Here is a 17,833-nt window from a genome sequence, read left to right as displayed (position 1 = left end):
AATAATTCAACAAGGGTAGGAGGATGAGAAAGGTATTCTGTGCAGAGACAGCAGAATACTGAAGTCTGTTTCCTACATATTTAGGAGAATTTTGAATATTCTTATGGTCTAGAGCAAACAGTAGCCCATGGACCAACTTCAGACGGCAGGCATGTTTTGTCTGGCATGTATTCTCTCTCTCAAATATATATATGTTATATATTATATATGTATATTATATATATATATATATATATATAATTTAATTGCCCACATTTTAAAATCAGCAGATGGCACATGAATATTTGGAATTCTGACTTGTCTTGGAATATTGGAGAGCTGGTAATCTAGGTCCTGCATCTCTCCATGAACAATAATCTGGAACCAAGTATCCATTACTTCTTTGAGATGAGTCTAGCTCATCACGGTTCCTATTCACCCTGTTCACTCATTTGCTTTACTGGCTGCATTAGCAGTGCATGTTTTCAACCCTGATCTAGGATGTAAGGTTTATGGGTGTAAGAATGACTGAGGAGGAGAGGCAAGAAAAGGCAGCAGAGGGCAGATCATGCAAGCTTTTGTGGGACAGGCATAATGTCTTTGTTCTATAACGAGGGCTCCAGAGGCTATAGAGGTAGATAGGAGATTGGAAATTTTTTTTTAAGTTTTATTGAGGTATGATCGATATACCATAAGCTGTACATATTTAATGTATACAATTTGATGAGTTTGGACATATGCATATGCCCATGAAACACATCACCACAACACCAAGGTAATAAACATTTCTATCGCCTCCAAACATTTCCTTGTATCCTTGTGTGTGTGTGTGTGTGTGTGTTAAGAACACCTAGCGTGAGATCTACCCTCTTAACAAATTTTTAAATGTATAATACGGTCTTGTTCACTATAGGGAGATGCTTTTTAAGTAGAATCAATTGGAATTCAGGAAGAACATACAAATAACTGAAATCTAGGTGACATTGACTCATTAGTTGAGAAGCTAAAAGAAGCTGAAAGTTTTCGGGGGGAAGATGACAATTTTAGTTTATTGCTTTTGAAGTGCCTGTAGATATCCAATTGGAGGTGTCCAATAGGCCATTGGATTAGTGGAACTGGAGCTCAGGAGAACTAGACTAGAAATCCAACTTAGTAATTGAGCTTCTCTTTCAACAATGGTGGCTTAAATAATTTGTCCAATCCTCAAGCTGAGCTGCAGACAACTAAAAATGTTAGATGAAATGCTTTTTAAAATAAACGAACTAAGAAGACAGTGAGAGCATGAAAGGACAGGAAAGCAGGAGACCAGCAGTAGGAGAGCTTTTACCTTAGAGTCATTTGCTGATCCAAAATTGGTGGCAGAAAATAGGCTGTGTGGGGCAAGTGAGACAAAATTTGGAGTCCAAATGTCCCCAAAGGTAATTACTTAGGTAAACCACCTTCCTATTTAGGGTTAGGATCCTGAAAGGCTGCACTCCTAGGGGAAACCTAGGAGTAGGATAAACCAGAAGTAAACAGAAAATCCAGACCTGAAATAGTCAAAAGCCAAAATTAAGAACCAATTCATGGGTTTAAGAGCAAGTTAGACTCAACTGAGGAGTGAGTAATGAATTGGAAGAAAGGACAGAAGAAACCACTCAGAATGAAGCATGGATACAAAGGAATGAAAAATATAAAAGAGGGGGTTGGAGGTATAAAGGATACCATGAGAAAGTCTGACACACCTTTATTTGGAGCCCAGGAAGGGGGAAAATAATAGGGTAGAAGCAATATTTAAAGAGATAATGGCTGAGAAACTTAAAAAATAAATGAAATACATCAAGCCACAGATTCAAGAAGTTCAACAAATCTCAAGATTAAAAAAAAAAAAATCCATACCTGGAGCCATCAGAGTGAAGCTGCAGGAAATTAAACCAAATATAAAATCTTAAAAATAGGCAGTAAAAAGAGGATTGGTTACCTTCAGAGGAGCAACCATTTGATTAACAACTTTTTTTTCACAGCAAAAATGGAAGCCATAAAATAGTAAAATAATATTGTAAATGTGCTGAAAGAAAATGACTTCCAATTTAGAATTACATATCTAGAGAAAATGTCCTTCAAAAACAAAGGTGAAATAAAGATGTATTCAGAAAAACCAAAGCCAAGAAAGTTAGCCACCAGCAGAAGGGCACTAATTCTCAAGCGGAAGGAATATTATTCCAGATGAGTGTTGGGGATACAGGAAGGAATAAAGAGAATTAAAAATGGCAAATCTCAATGACCACTGCTTTAATTAATAAGCATTAATGTCTTGTGGGATTGAACATATATACGGAATTTAAATTCTGTAAACGTATACACCTACACTTACCGAAGAGGAACAATTGCATCTCACCTCAAGAACCTTGTACAAAAATGGTCATAGCTGCTTTATACATAATGGCTCCAAACTGAAAACAGCCCAGATGTGCTCGCCTGTGTCTCAGCCAGTTGGAGGTCCTGAATTCATCAACAGGAGAGTGGGTAAACAAACTGTGGAATATTTATGCAATGGCATGCTACTCATAAATGAACAAATTGCTGATAAATGCAAAAACATGGAAGAATCTTGAAATGTGTCAAGCAAAAGAAGCTAGACGAAAAAGAGTACATAGGATGTGAGTCCATTTATGGGAAGAACAGATGAAGCTAATCTATGATAATAGAAATTGGAATAGTGATTGTCTCTAAGGGAAGGGCAAAGGGGTATGAGTGAATTTCTTGAGGTGATAAAAATGTTCTTTATGTTAATCTGTGTGATGGTCAGAATACATTACTCAAAATTAACCTATCTGTAGACTTAAGATCTGTGCATTTTGCTGTAGTGAATAATACTACAATTAGTATATCAGTATCAATATAGTACTTTAAAAAGTTACACAACAATATATATAGTTCTGGAGGGAGTGACGGTGGTAAATGGAATTAAATTATTCTTTCATTTTTCACGAGGAGGGTAAAAGTATTACATAAAATTAGACCTTGCCAGTTCAAGGAGGCACGTCGTAATTTTTAGGGTAACCACTAAAAGAGTAGAAAAAGAGTGTGTAACTTCCAATTGACAGAGGCAGGGAAGGAATAGTAAATAGTAATCAATGCGAAACAAGGCAAGAAGGGGGAGAAACAGAACTATAGAAGGACAAAAAGCACATAGTAATATGCTTGATGTAAATGCAACCATAGTATATCCATATCTGTGGCTGTGAAACTTCGTATAAGGGTGAAATCCGCCAGAGAGGTTGTAAAGTGAGGAAAAGAGAAATGAGGGGAAACTGGGCAAATGGCAGGGGGTCTGGTCCTTCTCTCCTGTCACTTCCCTTGCGCTCTTTTTCTGAGTTCTCTTTGCAAAGGCTGTCTCAGTTTCCCTGCTAGTCCCTCACCATCAGTATTTTTCCCCTCTGATTCAATCAATATACATACTCAAATCCGCTTCTCCTGCCTCAAGTTTCTAGCCTCTGTGAACCACATCCAGACGTGTGGTGTTTACAGTCACCTAAAGCCCCTTCCTGTTCCATTTCGCTTGCTGATGGCAAAAATAGCTTCTAAAGCCTGCATTTTTGAGAGAGGAAAAAGTAGGAGCATGGCGGTTACATTTATTGAAGAAATTTAAAATTAAGACTCCTAGGGAGGAAAAAGGAAGAAGCACACCGATAGCAGAGGATGGTTTCGATCCATCGACCTCTGGGTTATGGGCCCAGCACGCTTCCGCTGCGCCACTCTGCTGCTTCGAAAAACGGTTTTCCACGAAGTGTACAGAAAGTTCTCTGACTGCTACCCATCCTGATTTATTTACACAGCTCCCCCTAGTGCCTGCAAAAGTCGTTACTGTCAAGTCCGTTCTTATTGGCTAGTTCCTGATACAGTAGGCGCTTTTCATTGGTTCATAAACCGGTTTTCCAAAGTAAACCAATAGGCACAAGCGGCGGAGTACGGCGGGAGCCAATCGCGCCGGAGTTTATTGAGACACGCCGGCAGGCCGCCTCTCCAGTTGTCTGCCCCTCGGAGGAAAAGGGTGGTTGGTGTGGCCTCCATTGTTCGGGCTCTAGGACGCCATGAGGTAAGGGCTGTGGGGTGCTCTAGAGAGGTTTCCGTTATTCGATCGAAAACTGTGGGAAGGTGGGCTGAAAGGAGTCGGAGGACTTGAAAGGGCCGTGTATCTAGGGGCTGCACGGAAACCTGAGAGCTCCTGGGCTGGGAGAGTGGGGGAGGTCGGGGGCCGAGGAGGCGGGGAAACTCGGGCCGGGGATGGGGGTGGGGCCCAGGAGTGTGTAGGCAGGTTCGACACTTCGGTCTCTGGGGTGTTCAGATGAGGGGGTGTCCTCAGGTCCCAGGAGGAGCACTCCCCACCCCCCCCCATCTAGACTGAGAAGGCTGGAGCGTGCCTCATGCATCCTCAGTGCCAAGTGCTTGACATATAGGATATGCCTGATGCTTTTACCACGTGAACGAATAAATGAGCAGTCACGTTAGTCTCTGAAGTCTTAGGGTTGGAGTGACCCAGCAATTATGGGGCATTTCTTGTAGGGCTCACTGAGCCCCGTCAGTATTCAATGTGAGTTTTGATGTGATTAATTTATCCAGAAGGCGGAGGTCATGGGGGATGAGGCTGGGCACTTGGAATTGGGGGGGGGGAGTGTAAGTGGGAATGGGATCGCTTGGCTTCCAAAGGGAAGTGCAGAGCGATTGAGGTAGGCTAACTCGACATCATGTGGCCGGTATGGTGGAGATTGCTTCAACGAGGTCAAAACAAAGTTAAAATCTATTCATGCATTTCTAGGGGTGACAGAGGCCGCGGTCGCGGCGGGCGCTTTGGTTCCAGAGGAGGCCCAGGAGGAGGGTGAGTGCCAGTTTTTAGCATCTCTGCAGCCGTTAGTTTCCATTTCAGTCATCTAAATAGGAGTTTGGAGTGGACTCATCTTACCTGCCTTTGTGAGATCCAGCTGTGGGTTAGAAGCATTCTTTGCATGCTCTCCTGGTAAATGAGTTTGGCCCCATTATGCGAGATCAGTTTGATTTCTGTGGTGAGTAATTTGGATTGTTTTTCGTATTTTAGGTTCAGGCCCTTTGTGCCACATATCCCGTTTGACTTCTATTTGGTGAGTACCTTGGCCACTGCTCAATTGTAGTTGAGCCCAGAGTCTCCCTATTAATGAAGTCAGGTGGTAGTTGGAGCAGAGAAAGGGATTAGTGAGTGGAGTTGGGGGTGGGTTTGAGGCAGCCGTGTGTTGCTTTACATACATAAACAGTGTAAGCTGGAAGGGGAAGACAGTTCCTCGGCCACAGTGGGCAGTAACATGGTTATAATCTTTGCTCTGAACAGTTAATGGTATCTCTGGCTTACCTGTTAGTTTAACAGTAGTAAGAGCTTAAATTATGGATATTCCCTCCAGCTTCTATTCTTGTTTGAACATCTTAAGGAGTAAAAATAAGTGTTGTAGAATTTTCTGTTTTCAATTTTTTTGTGTTGTGGCAACAGAAAGAAAATCTCTATTGTGTATTATTTTTGGTAAGTAGTATGTAGTAGTTTATTTCCGTTTTAGTGTGAAATGGCTTTTCCCCGGGTCAAGCCAGCGCCTGATGAAACTTCCTTCAGTGAGGCCTTGCTGAAGAGGAATCAGGACCTTGCTCCTAACTCCGCTGAACAGGTATATTTTGGCTTCCTTCCTGAGATTCCTCAAAGAAGGCTAAAGAAGTAAATAACTACTGGTGAGGTTACTGTTATCAGAGCCTAAACTCCACAGAAAGTTTAATCGTTCTCCTTATTTCTCTTTGTGGGTAGAGGGAGAGCGCCAGGTGAATATATAAACAAATTACATGTGCATTCATATTTTTACTGGGGAAATCTATCTTTGGGATCAAAAAGTATTCAAGGCTGGAAGGGTCAGGATGTTCTCAGAGCCCGTGCAGGTATTGCTTCATCTCCTGTTGAAGGGATTAGGGGAAAATATTCAAGCTTGATGAGAAGTTGCTTACAGTGTTTCACCTGAGGGTATTTTTGTTTCCTGCTGTCTTTCAGGCCTCTATCCTTTCTCTGGTGACAAAAATTAACAATGTGATTGACAATTTGATTGTGGCTCCAGGGACATTTGAAGTGGTGAGTTGTTGATGATTTAGTCCTAGGAAAGGGGAGCCTTGTGGAAGTTTCCTTGGCTCCTGTCTCTTAATTCTTCAGATGCCTATTCAAAGCCACTCTTAAAATAGGAAAGTACAGTGGAATTCCTTTGTAGTGCTGATCTTGGGGACCAGACTTATATCGTTACTGCCAGCTAACCATGATGAACCAGGCTTTTCATGTGCTTATTTTGGGATATGATTTGAACTCTGCTACTTCCAAATCCGGGTAAAGAGCTGTGTTGTAACTGAGTTCTGAGGGGAACTAGGCAGTCTTCTCACTTCTGAGTTTTCTTTTTGAAATCCCTTTTCCAATAGCAAATTGAAGAAGTCCGACAAGTCGGATCGTATAAAAAGGGAACGATGACTACAGGACACAACGTGGCTGACCTGGTGGTGATCCTAAAGATTTTGCCAACATGTGAGTGTGCCTCTCTGGCCTTAGGAGCAGAACATAGCAGTTGGATTTGAGGCATAGGGATCTTTAAAGCCTAAATTTCTTGTGAGAAAGGCTGTTTGGAAGACAAGTGGGAAATTTAGTTTTTTAATGTGTGTTGTATCTGAAAGAATATCGCCAGTTACTATAGGGCAGTGTTTCTCAACTGGGGGTGATTTTGCTCCCCAGGGGTTATTTGGCAGTGTCTGGAGATGTTTTGGGGCTAATGTTTTTGGGTAGAGGCCAGGGTTGCTGCTAAGCATTCTACAGTACACAGACAGACCCTACCTCCCAACCCCAAACAAAGAATTATCCAGGCCAGTATGGCATTAATCCCACTGACAAGAAACCCTGCTGTGGGAAAAGGTGTGTGTATTTAGGAGGAGGTGTCCTGTTCCCTGAGCCTTCCAATTTCTCTGTCCAGGTGTTAGCTTCCCCTTGTAAAAGTGTTCATTCAACTGCTTGTCCTTGCTCCAGCAGAAATCAGAGTGCAGAGATGTATAGAAAAATCTACATAAATAATTGTAATCTTATCTCCTGTTGTCTCAATCTAGTGGAAGCCGTTGCTGCACTAGGGAACAAGGTCGTGGAGAGCCTAAGGGCACAGGATCCTTCTGAAGGTTTGAGTTTGTTGCTGAACATGTAATTTAGTGGTCACAGGAGCCAGTTCTATGATTATAATTTCATTTTAACAAAGTCAGGTCAGGCTAAAAGGAAGAGCGAATGCAGAGTTTTACATTGGGGAAGTTTTGGGCAGAGTTCGCCAGCGTTCAAAATCCAGTTGATGTCCGTTACTTTTAAACTTTGTATTCTCAGTTCTGATTCTGGACTGTTGCTGTTTTTAAAAAATCGATCTAGGGGACTTCCCTGGTGGTCTAGTGGTTAAGACCCCCAGCTCCCTATGCAGGGGGCATGGGTTCCATCCTTGGTCGGGGAACTAAGATCCCACATGCCGCACAGTGTGGCCAAAAAGATAAATAAGTAAATAAATTAAAAAAACCCTTTCTGTTCCCCCACGCTCATCCTGGATTTACCTTTGGTCATCTAATGGAAATATGAGTTACAGCTTTTGATTTTTCTTTTTGCAGTTTTGACCATGCTGACCAATGAAACTGGCTTTGAAATCAGTTCTTCTGATGCTACAGTGAAGATTCTCATTACAACAGTGCCACCCAATCTCCGAAAACTGGACCCAGAACTCCACTGTTAGTCCTTTTATTCTGTTGCTGTTAAATTTGGGGAAATTCAAAACATGGTATAGAGTGCTGTTGAGTTTACTTAGGTCCCAAAAGGTCACATGCAGAATAGCAACAAACTAAGTTTACACCCAAACTTTGCTGTCTTCCTCTGTAATTTGGAAACAGTTTTACCAGCTTGCTAGTGAAATTGTCAAAGCCAGCATGGCCAAGAAGGCAGTTTGAGGATTTAAGAAAAAGGACAGGAAATGTTTATGGAGGGGGGTAGGCTTTCGGAGACAATTGGGGCTTTTGCATGCTTCCAGATTTGGTTTGGGGGAGGAATAGTGATTTTTGGACAGGTGACTTGCTGGTCTGGGGAACACGGGGGTGGTTTAAGGAATTACTATGTTATCCTGTCCTCCTTCTGTGTTCTTGGACTATGGCAGTGGGATTGAATTGCTTGCTCAATAATGGGAATGTTTCATCTTGGTGGATGTCATGCTTGTCTTCTAGTGGATATCAAGGTGTTGCAGAGTGCCTTAGCAGCCATCCGACATGCCCGCTGGTTTGAGGAAAATGCTTCTCAGTCCACGTGAGTCCCTTCCTGTTTGAGTGAAGATATATCCTAATCCCTCTAACTACATTGAACAGCAGGATACCCCCCACTCCAATACTTCCTCTCACAGAACATTTTTGGCTGTGATTTTCTGTCTGGATTTTAATTTTTACCTTAAGTAAGCAAACTTAGGTTGAGGGAAAGAAGGGAATGTATAGTTCTGGAAATAGCTTTATCTCTGTACCTTAGGTGTGGTAGTAAATAATCTTATTACTTTATTTTTTTTTTAGCTATAGTTGTACAGTATTATGTTACAGGTATACTACATAGTAATTCACAATTTTTAAAGGCTATACTCCATCTATAGTTATTATAAAATATTGGCTGTATCCCCCACGTTGTACAGTATATCCTTGTAGCTTATTTTATACATAATAATTTGTACCTCTTAATCCCCTATTCCTATTTTGCCCCTCCCGCCTTCCCTCTCCCCACTGGTAACCACTAGTTTGTTCTCTATATCTGTGAGTCTGTTTCCTTTTTGTTATATTCACTAGTTTGTTTCATGATCTGTTACTACTTTTAATCCTTGGTCCCTCTTACCTTCAGAGTTAAAGTTCTCATCAGACTGCTGAAGGACCTGAGGATTCGTTTTCCTGGCTTTGAACCCCTCACTCCCTGGATACTTGACCTACTTGTAAGTAATGAAGGGCAATTGGAATTCTTGATCCTCCCTATGTTACAGTAGTTACTCTGAAACCTACCAGAATATGAAATTTGGTACAGATTAAAAAGAAGTGGGGGGGAGGGGTGGAGAAGGGAAAGGAAAAGAAAGAAATCTCATTAGTGGACAAGTAATCCAATAAAGATTCAATGTTTATTATTTCTTTGGGCTTTTGGAGTATTCAGTTAAATGAGTAGTTATTACTGCACCTTTGTTTTTCTCATCACTGCTGTCATTTCATTAATGTGGTAATGGAGAGAAATTACTGAATGAGCAGTCATTTCAGAACTGCTTCTCAACGTTAAAATTTTAGCTAGACATTGAAGATAGAATTGCCACTTTATGGCACACCTACCAGATTCACTTTCTTCTAGGGGCACTATGCTGTGATGAACAACCCCACCAGACAGCCTTTGGCCCTAAATGTGGCATACAGGTATAGCATGCTGCTTTGGGTTTGGGGCGGGGTGTAAGCTGTCTTGTGTGTTCTTCTAATACCTCTCCATGTTTCAGACGATGCTTGCAGATTCTAGCTGCAGGACTCTTCCTGCCAGGGTCGGTGGGTATCACTGACCCCTGTGAGAGTGGCAACTTCAGAGTACACACAGTCATGACTCTGGAACAGCAGGTATTGGGACAGCTCTGAAATGGTCTGTTGTGCCCCACTCTTGAATATCTGGTCAGAAGGCAAAGGGAATGTGGTTTTTAGTGGTCAGGGATTTGGGGGTTCTCACAGACTTTGGTCTTGAAATTAAAAGTTGTTTTTATCTCACTTTTCATGAGAATGTTAGTCAAATAAGGTAATTTGATTTTCATTGCTAATTTACCCTTACTTTGCTCTCCCTCAGGATATGGTCTGCTACACAGCTCAGACTCTGGTCCGAATCCTCTCACATGGTGGCTTTAGGAAGATCCTTGGCCAGGAGGGTGATGCCAGCTGTGAGTGACCACTGTGGGACAGGGGTTCTTTACAGTACTCTGTGATCTACAAAGAAACTACACTACTCACGTCTTACTGTTTCCACTGTGTGGGTCATGACTTGTATGTTGGGCTACTTGTCTGAAGTCACCTTTTTTCTCTTCTAGATCTTGCTTCTGAAATATCTACCTGGGATGGAGTGATAGTGACACCTTCAGAAAAGGCTTATGAGAAGCCACCAGAGAAGAAGGAAGGAGAGGAAGAGGAGGAGAATACAGAAGAGCCACCTCAAGGAGAGGAAGAGGAAAGCATGGAGACTCAGGAATGACCTCCCTGTCTCTTCACCCCCTTTCTTACCCAAGGAGAAGACTGGAGCCTAAGCTAACTGCTGCTGGGCTTTATGTGGTGGCATTTCTGAGGGATAGGGGAGACAGGAAGGAAGATTAAGAAGACACTATAGAAGGAATTGTCATTCCACTGCATTCTGAAACTGGCTTAGTAGCCAGAAGTCTCCCATTTATGGCCTGTGCCATCCATCTATAGTGAAGCAGGATACCAACTTTTATTCCTAATACTCTAGAATCCCGAGCTCCTGGAAACCTCTCTCAACCAGTACTTTGTTGTTGAAATGTTGTGAACTGTTTGTTAGTTTGCAATTTTTTTTTTTTTACTAAGAAAAAAGATTAAAGTACTTCCTAGTAGGGCTCTTGGTCTTGTTTTTCCTTGGTATCTGGCAAGCTGTTTTGCTTCCTTTTGCTTTATGTACTCTTCATTGAAAATGATACTTGAGTCTTTTCATTGTGAACACTAGATCTCAATTTGAATCTATATTTGTATTAATGCAGAAGATTCTTGGAACCTTTCCATACACCAGAGTAAACTGGAATACCATTTAAGCATTTATTGAATTAAATGGTTTTAGTAACACTGCTACAGTAGTCAAGCCAGTGCAGTCAACAAAAGAGGGTAGGTGGTCATTCACCTTGACTTTGCCTGCCCTTTCTAGTGTAAACAAAGGAATATTGGAAGTCACAGGTAGAGGACATTCTGCCCAGGTCCAACAACCTCGCATATAACAGAGGAAGCCCCTCGTTAATGAGGCTCGGAGATGGTAGAGGAGGTGGGCCTTGAGTATGGAGCTTAAAAAAAAAAAAAGAGGCCTCAGCTCATTCTTGGAAGCAAGAGCCATAATAAATCCTTTGGGATCCTGAGTCCTGCTCTACACAGGTTTCTTTGGGCCCCACATAAATGGGTAAGACTGAAGTGCTTCAAACCACAGGGCTGCCCTTTTGATGTCCCAACACCTACAGGGAGTCCTGGAGGAAACAGGCAGCTGGGGAACGGTATTTGTGCTATTCTGTGGCCATGGGCCCATCTTCTGGCCTGTTACTTGCTTGGGGAACCAGGGGGGTAAACTCCTGAATCCAGCATTGCCCTCCTTCGGGCTGTTTCCTTGGCAACACTGTGGTTTAGCCGCCTCAGCCGTTCCTACAAAACAAGATTTGGAATCAAATTAGCTGCCCTGTGGAAGGAGTTAGAGCTTGCTGTCAACTAGGCTGGAAAATATCTAAGGCTTGCTTCATCTCAACGTTAAGTCTTCTAAGGTATGTAAGAACATAAATGAGAGCAACTGGGCGTTATGAATAAGAACAGTAAGTTCTATTCTGGCTGGCATTAGTTGACAACTCCCTTTCCCCAAAAAGACTAAAAATTATGGTGACTTTCGTTGTGTTGGGGACTTGATGACACCCCTTGAAAATTGGAGAATACCTTAAGGACTTAGAAGAACAAAGAATTACTGTTGGTAGGAAATTCCTTTACCTGGGCATTCTGTAGGATGTTATTAACCAAGACGACTCGTCGCCGGGCATTAAGGAGCTTCTTCACATAGGGGTCGAGATCCAGGGCCACTTTCTGATCCTCATTGATACGGCACAGTTCTGGGAAATGGAAGGAAGATGAAACTAAACACCTAATGGCCTTCCCGTTCTTGGAACAAGTAAGCTAGTAAATGCTATGGAAAGCACTCTTGTGCCACATGGGCACAGTCACTAGAAACTTAAGAGTCCATCGGCAGCTCTGGAAGCAAGTGACAGAAACCCAGCCCCAGAGGTTGGCAAAACATAAGGTCCTGTAGTGAGGTGAGTTGGAGGATCCCGGGTATACAGGGATGCTTACTCACCGGTAGCTAGGTTGTCAATTTGTTCCCGGAGCTCTACTTGGCTCTCTCTGCAAAGAGGTACAAGGCCTACACGGTCAGTCGGTTAATGGAACTCAAAAACCTACACCCCTATGTGTTTCCTAAGTGCTCAGAAAAGCCAGCCTCTGCCCCCACCTGCAGGCCCTCCGCCGGTCTGCCCCGCCTCCAATCAGTTTCCCCAAATTCTTAGTCCCATCCGAACGCCGAACTCGTCTTGTCTCCGCCCTTTCTTGGCCCCGCCCCTACAAAACCAAATCGAGGAGAGGCCCCGCCCCAACCTTCCCTCTAGGGCACCTGACGGCGTGGACATGAGAGTCAAGCTGCTGCACAGCCGGTCGCAGGAACTCGAGGAGCCCCTCGGCGAAGAGGTCGCGGCCTGCAGGCCCCGCCACGGGGGTTCCTGCCCCGGACACAGCGGCGGAACCAGCTCCCGACATCACGAACTGCCCTTACGGCCGGAACCTGCCGCGAGGGCCGCCGGGAACTGAAACCCCGCCGAAGTGCGCCGCCAGGGGGCGCCCGGGGAGTGCCAGCTCCGACCCCGGCCTGGGATTTCTGGGAAACGCAGTCTCTGGAGCCAGCAGGGCGGGGCGAAGGGCCGGGCCCTAGAGCTACTGGGAGTTGTAGTTCTTTGTAGGCCATGAAGTGGCGGGTTTTGAAAGTCTCCAGACTTCAAGAGCTAGAAGGAACCATTTTGGGGATGCGTACGTTTTGTTTTCTCCAAAGGTGAAAAATAAATGCTTATGTCCCAATGCTATGTCCATAGCTTTCCCATGTTAATTTTGTGGGAAAGCCAGATGATAGTCATAGTATAGTGTGTTTCTAAATTTAAGTGTATATTTAATACCACTAAAGTATATGCAAAACTGCATCTGAATACTATTCAGCCTTAAGAAGGAATGAAATTCTGGTACATGCTATGCGTTAAACGTGACATTATGCTAAGTGAAGTAAGCCAGACACAGAAGGACAAATATTTAATGATTCTGCTTGTATGAGGTGCGTAGAGCAGTCAAATTCATGGAGATAAAATGTAGTTCTATCTCCTGATCAGAACAGTGTTGCCCCTTCCGCCGCGGCAGCCATTGAGGAACGGGAGCCATGGCTCTGCGCTACCCCATGGCCGTGGGCCTCAACAAGGGCCACAAGGTGACCAAGAACGTGAGCAAGCTGAGGCACAGCCGCCGCTGCGGGCGCCTCACCAAGCACACCAAGTTCGTGCGGGACATGATCCGGGAGGTGTGCGGCTTTGCCCCTTATGAGCGGGGGCCATGGAGCTGCTCAAGGTCTCCAAGGACAGGCGGGCCCTCAAGTTCATCAAGAAAAGGGTGGGGACACACATGCGTGCCAAGAGGAAGAGAGAGGAGCTGAGCAATGTCCTGGCCGCCATGAGGAAGGCGGCAGCCAAGAAGGACTGAGCCCTTCCCCTCTGTGCACAATAAAGCTTTTCCAGAAAAAAAAAAAGAACAGTGTTGCCAGCGGCTGGGGGGAAGGGGGAATGGGGATTTGTTGCTTAATGGATACAGAGTTTCAGTATGGGATGATTTAAAAGTTCTAGAGACTAGTAGTGGTGATAGTTACATAATGTGAGTTTACTTAATGCCACCGAACCGTACACTTAAAAATGGTTAAAGTGGTAAATTATATGTTATATAGATTTTGCCACAGTAAGAAAAATTGTTTTTAACCTGCATGTTTCCATATTTTTATTTTATCTACCCTCAAAAAGTTTCCCTAGGGCTTCCCTGGTGGCACAGTGGTTGAGAGTCCGCCTGCCGATGCAGGGGACACGGGTGAGCCATGGCCGCTGAGCCTGCGAGTCCGGAGCCTGTGCTCCGCAACGGCAGAGGCCACAACAGTGAGAGGACCGCGTACCACAAAAAAAAAAAAAAAAAAAAAAGTGTCCCTACTTTTCTTTTGTTTTTCATGGCTTTCCAGAGAGTTTACGTCTCTTCTTCAATTCTCAACAAGAGGCACAGCCCTCTGTCTTTTAAGCCCTAATGTGTTCCAGTGATTCACAATAAATGGGCACCAGAATGTTCAGCCTTGAGCTTTGATGAAATAAAGTTCCTATTTTAAGGCAAACAAGAAAAATTTAAACATGAAAATGTTCTCTGCTTGGGAATTCCCTGCTGGTCTAATAAAAAAAAGTTCTCCCTGTTTGGACCTCTTTTCTTCCCTCTAGTGTGCAGTGTGCATCTGCATTATGCGTTAACCAGATCTCTCCAATGTCAGAAATACCAGCTCAACCATAAGATAAATTTTTCTTCCTCTGACGCCAACCATGTAACTCCTTAGAAGATAACATTCCTTTCTCAATCCTGTAAGGCATCAGGATGACCCACCACTCACCTTGTACGTGCAGATATCTTTGGTAAACTTTATGTACAATACCAATATATCATTTCCCTTAATGACAGAGATTGCTTGCAAAACAGACTAGGTCAGATGACCTGGGGAGATACCTAATGGAATTTCTTAGCTTAAATGTTTACTTATTACCTCACTAATGTTACTAACTATGTTACTTGTATTCTGCCTATTTTACAAGATTATTGTTTCTTGCATTACCAAATGTGTGACTGAGCCTCCAATAAAAATAATGATGACTAGGCAACTTGAAACAATTGACCAAATATATAGTTCTATAAGATCAATGATTGTAATAGTGTAACTCTAGATATAGGAAGAAACAACAAGAGCAAATCATTATCCAGACCATAACAGACAAGTAAGACAGACAGTCCAGAGGCTTTTGGTTACTGTTTACAGGGCCTAGTCCAGTAATAGCACATTGGCCTATCAATGAAATCCTTGCCTGACATGGGAATGAGCATTCCTAGCACCATGAAACAAGCTGGCCATGAAATGCCTCCCAAACCTTGGTTGAAATAAAGAGTGAAAGGTAGAGGATTGTAAAATAAAGAATGTTGCCCACTAGCCAGTTCTATAAGAATCAAGTCATTAGCCACTGCGGTCAATGACCTGCAGTACACCCTGAAAGGAATTTAGAATCAGGATGAGGCACTTCATGCTCTGGGAAAACTGGCAGAACTGGCCTTCAGTTATGTGTTTTCAGGAGAAAATGTTATGATCTCAGTTTCTTGCATCTTCCCATTCTTAGAAAAGCACTAAACCAATAACTAAGATCTCTATTTCTGGAGAATTAGCAGTCACCATCTACCAAGACGTGAGCTTGATTGCACATACCCCTTCATCAAAATCATGTTAAGTCCTAGCCTCCCACCTTAGCTCTTTGGAACAATCCTCAGAGTTTCTGAAAGACTGTCTCCAGCTTATAATGCTCAGGTTGGAGACTTCCCTGGTGGTCCAGTGGTTAAGACTCCACGGTCCCAATGCACAGGACCTGGGTTCAATCCCTGGTCAGGGAAATAGATCCCACATACCGCAACTAAGAGCTTGTGTGCTGCAGTGAAGACCCGGTGCAGCCAAATAAATAAATAAATAAATGTTTAAAAAAATATATATATATATATCTCAGGTTGGTTTGAATAAAATTTTCCATTTTATTTCTTTTTCCATTTCCATTTCTTAGATTAACTATTGATTAATTTTTTCATTGACAGTTTCGTCCTCAGGAATAAAGGTGTTTAAATCACTGTGGGAGAGTGGTGGTCAGCAGCTTCAAACCTGAGACCCCAACTGTGGCAACTTTTTTTTTTTTTTTTTTTTTTTGCAGTACGCGGGCTTCTCACTGCTGTGGCCTCTCCCGTTGCGGAGCACAGGCTCCGGACGCGCAGGCTCAGCGGCCATGGCTCACGGGCCCAGCTGCTCCGTGGCATGTGGGATCCTCCTGGACCAGGGCACGAACCCACGTACCTGCACCGGCAGGCAGACTCCCAACCACTGCGCCACCAGGGAAACCCTAAAAGCCTTGTACAGTTTTTGTTGTTTACTGTGTTTGTTTCCCTCTATCTTTCCCTCTAGTGATTGGAGGTAAAACTTTCAGGAGAGGCTGGGGGCTTATTTGGGGAGTAAGTGGCAAGGAAGGGGGGTAGCTAGGGCAACGGCAGCCTGCTTCATAATCAGGCTTTCAGAAGAGGAAGCCCGGGACAAAGCGGTGTGAATGTTGAAGAGGAAAGGAAAAAGGGCCAAGTCCTTGAGGCCCGTGCCAGGGACAGAGAACAGGGGCTGGCCTTGGCTGGAAAAGAGGTTTATGATCTGTGTCTAGACAGGAAGCCCCCAAGTTAGGCCACAGCCCTTTCAGGTAACTGTTTGAAGTAGGGTTGCCAGATTTAGAAAACAGAGCAAACAAAAAACTCTGGGGCACTAGGTAAATTTGAATTTCAGATAAAAAACAAATAATTTTTTAGTATATTATCTGGTAATCCTACTTCAAAGGCTGATTCTCTGAAGAAAATCACTCTGTGTTTTGTTTTTATGCTTTTCTTTTCACTCCTTATCACATTGACTTAGCTTTTTTTTTTGAGTTAGCTCTTATATCTCAAGAGGGCATTGTATCAGCCGCCTGACTGATCTTCTTGCCTCTAGTCTCTGTACCCTCCAGGTCAGCCTGCATACTAACGTATCAGTCAGATTACATAATAACCCTGCTCAGAGAAAATAAGTGCTGAAAGGGACTCTAGAATCCATCTTTTCTTGATTCCTTGGACACCTTGGTGAGGGAGACTGGGCAAGGCTCTTCCAGAAACCCTGAAGTTGGAAACAGGTTGAAGGCCAGTGCTGGTTCAATTATTCATTCTCTAAACACTTATCAAATTCCAGGCATCATGGCACAAGGTACTCAGTGCAAACCCCGCCTCCTCCCTGCTTGCACCAGTATCACATAGCAGTAGTCCTCTGGTCCTTAGCTTTTCCACAGAGGCTGAAGATGTCAGTCATAAAAACTCCCCCTCTCTTCTGTCTCCGAGCTCCCCAACCAACCCGTTTTTTTTTTTTTTTTTTTTTTTTTGGCTGCCCTGGGTCTTCATTGCAATGTGCAGGTTTCTCTCTAGTTTCAGCGCAAGGGTTTCTCTAGTTGTGGCACATGGGCTCAGTAGTTGTGCCGCTCAGGCTTCTCTCTAGTTGCACTGCACGGGCTTAGTTGCCCCGCTGCATGTGGAATCTTAGTTCCCTGACCAGGAATTGAACCCGTGTTCCCTGCATCGGAAGGCGGATTCTTAACCACTGGACCACCAGGGAAGTCTACCCCCCCCCCTTTTTTTTTTGACTGGCAGATATTTTATTCCAGTAGTTTGAATACAGACTGTAGCTACAGAGATATATTCACATACTTTCAATGAAAAGAAACCTTGACTCTGAGAGTCTTAAAAAGTTTGAACCATCTGTGTAACACTGGCAAAAGTGCCTTCAAATCTGCGCAGGTTTTTATCTTGGGAGAAAAACCAAACAGGAAGATTTTCTTGCTCCACTGCAATTACTGTCCAAACTTTTAAGGAATCGCTTTTACAGTAGGCCCTCCGTATCCATGGGTTCCGCATCTGCCGATTCAACCGACTCTAAGAGCTTAGGTTGACTTGCCCCCTCCTTGCTGGCTACCTGAAGGTGGGTCTGGGAGTATGTCCACTAGAAACCTCTGCATTGTGCTGTGCTGAGCGCTGCACTGGCTCAGGCAGTACAGCTGTTGTCAAACCCAAGTTTGTGTGCCTGATGCACAGTGAGGCCGAACAAACTGAAACATCATTGTTTGGAGTGGCGAGAGGTTTATTGCAAGGGCCGTGCAAGGAG

At 43.7% G+C, this 17,833-nt stretch overlaps 2 protein-coding genes and 1 pseudogene across 3 annotated transcripts; 2 read left to right on the top strand and 1 right to left on the bottom strand.

The window, feature by feature from the left end:
* The first annotated feature begins 3,957 nt into the window (after nucleotides 1–3,957).
* ILF2 (interleukin enhancer binding factor 2) lies at nucleotides 3,958–10,627 on the top strand. Its single transcript, XM_082612445.1, has 14 exons — nucleotides 3,958–4,057; nucleotides 4,778–4,837; nucleotides 5,054–5,096; nucleotides 5,541–5,645; nucleotides 6,017–6,094; nucleotides 6,430–6,532; nucleotides 7,102–7,167; nucleotides 7,636–7,752; nucleotides 8,239–8,317; nucleotides 8,891–8,978; nucleotides 9,380–9,441; nucleotides 9,519–9,633; nucleotides 9,854–9,944; nucleotides 10,092–10,627. The coding sequence occupies exons 1-14, from the start codon at nucleotides 4,053–4,055 to the stop codon at nucleotides 10,250–10,252; spliced, it is 1,173 nt and encodes a 390-aa protein (XP_082468571.1). The 5' UTR covers nucleotides 3,958–4,052; the 3' UTR covers nucleotides 10,253–10,627.
* A 183-nt stretch (nucleotides 10,628–10,810) lies between these two features.
* SNAPIN (SNAP associated protein) lies at nucleotides 10,811–12,620 on the bottom strand. Its single transcript, XM_082612446.1, has 4 exons — nucleotides 12,419–12,620; nucleotides 12,107–12,153; nucleotides 11,746–11,864; nucleotides 10,811–11,412 (listed from the first exon to the last, which is right to left on the bottom strand). The coding sequence occupies exons 1-4, from the start codon at nucleotides 12,559–12,561 to the stop codon at nucleotides 11,311–11,313; spliced, it is 411 nt and encodes a 136-aa protein (XP_082468572.1). The 5' UTR covers nucleotides 12,562–12,620; the 3' UTR covers nucleotides 10,811–11,310.
* A 549-nt stretch (nucleotides 12,621–13,169) lies between these two features.
* LOC309800553 (large ribosomal subunit protein eL36-like) lies at nucleotides 13,170–13,610 on the top strand (annotated as a pseudogene). The gene has a single exon. The product of its transcript is annotated as a large ribosomal subunit protein eL36-like (transcript).
* The last annotated feature ends 4,223 nt before the right edge of the window (nucleotides 13,611–17,833 follow it).

Source organism: Mesoplodon mirus (assembly GCF_964341445.2).
Source record: "Mesoplodon mirus genome assembly, chromosome: 3".
Classification (NCBI taxonomy): Eukaryota; Metazoa; Chordata; class Mammalia; order Artiodactyla; family Ziphiidae; genus Mesoplodon; species Mesoplodon mirus.
Note: the sequence above shows the minus strand (reverse complement) of the source record. Positions and strands in the feature narration are given on the sequence as shown.

Coding starts and splice junctions, on each gene's coding strand:
- SNAPIN (XM_082612446.1), bottom strand. CDS start 12,561: ATGTCGGGAGCTGGTTCCGCCGCTGTGTCCGGGGCAGGAACCCCCGTG. Junction 12,154..12,418: donor TCTCATGTCCACGCCGTCAG/GTGCCCTAGAGG, acceptor ACCTCTTTGCAG/AGAGAGCCAAGTAGAGCTCC. Junction 11,413..11,745: donor ACATCCTACAGAATGCCCAG/GTAAAGGAATTT, acceptor CTTGTTTTGTAG/GAACGGCTGAGGCGGCTAAA.
- ILF2 (XM_082612445.1), top strand. Junction 8,979..9,379: donor CCTGGATACTTGACCTACTT/GTAAGTAATGAA, acceptor ACTTTCTTCTAG/GGGCACTATGCTGTGATGAA. Junction 9,945..10,091: donor CCAGGAGGGTGATGCCAGCT/GTGAGTGACCAC, acceptor TTTCTCTTCTAG/ATCTTGCTTCTGAAATATCT.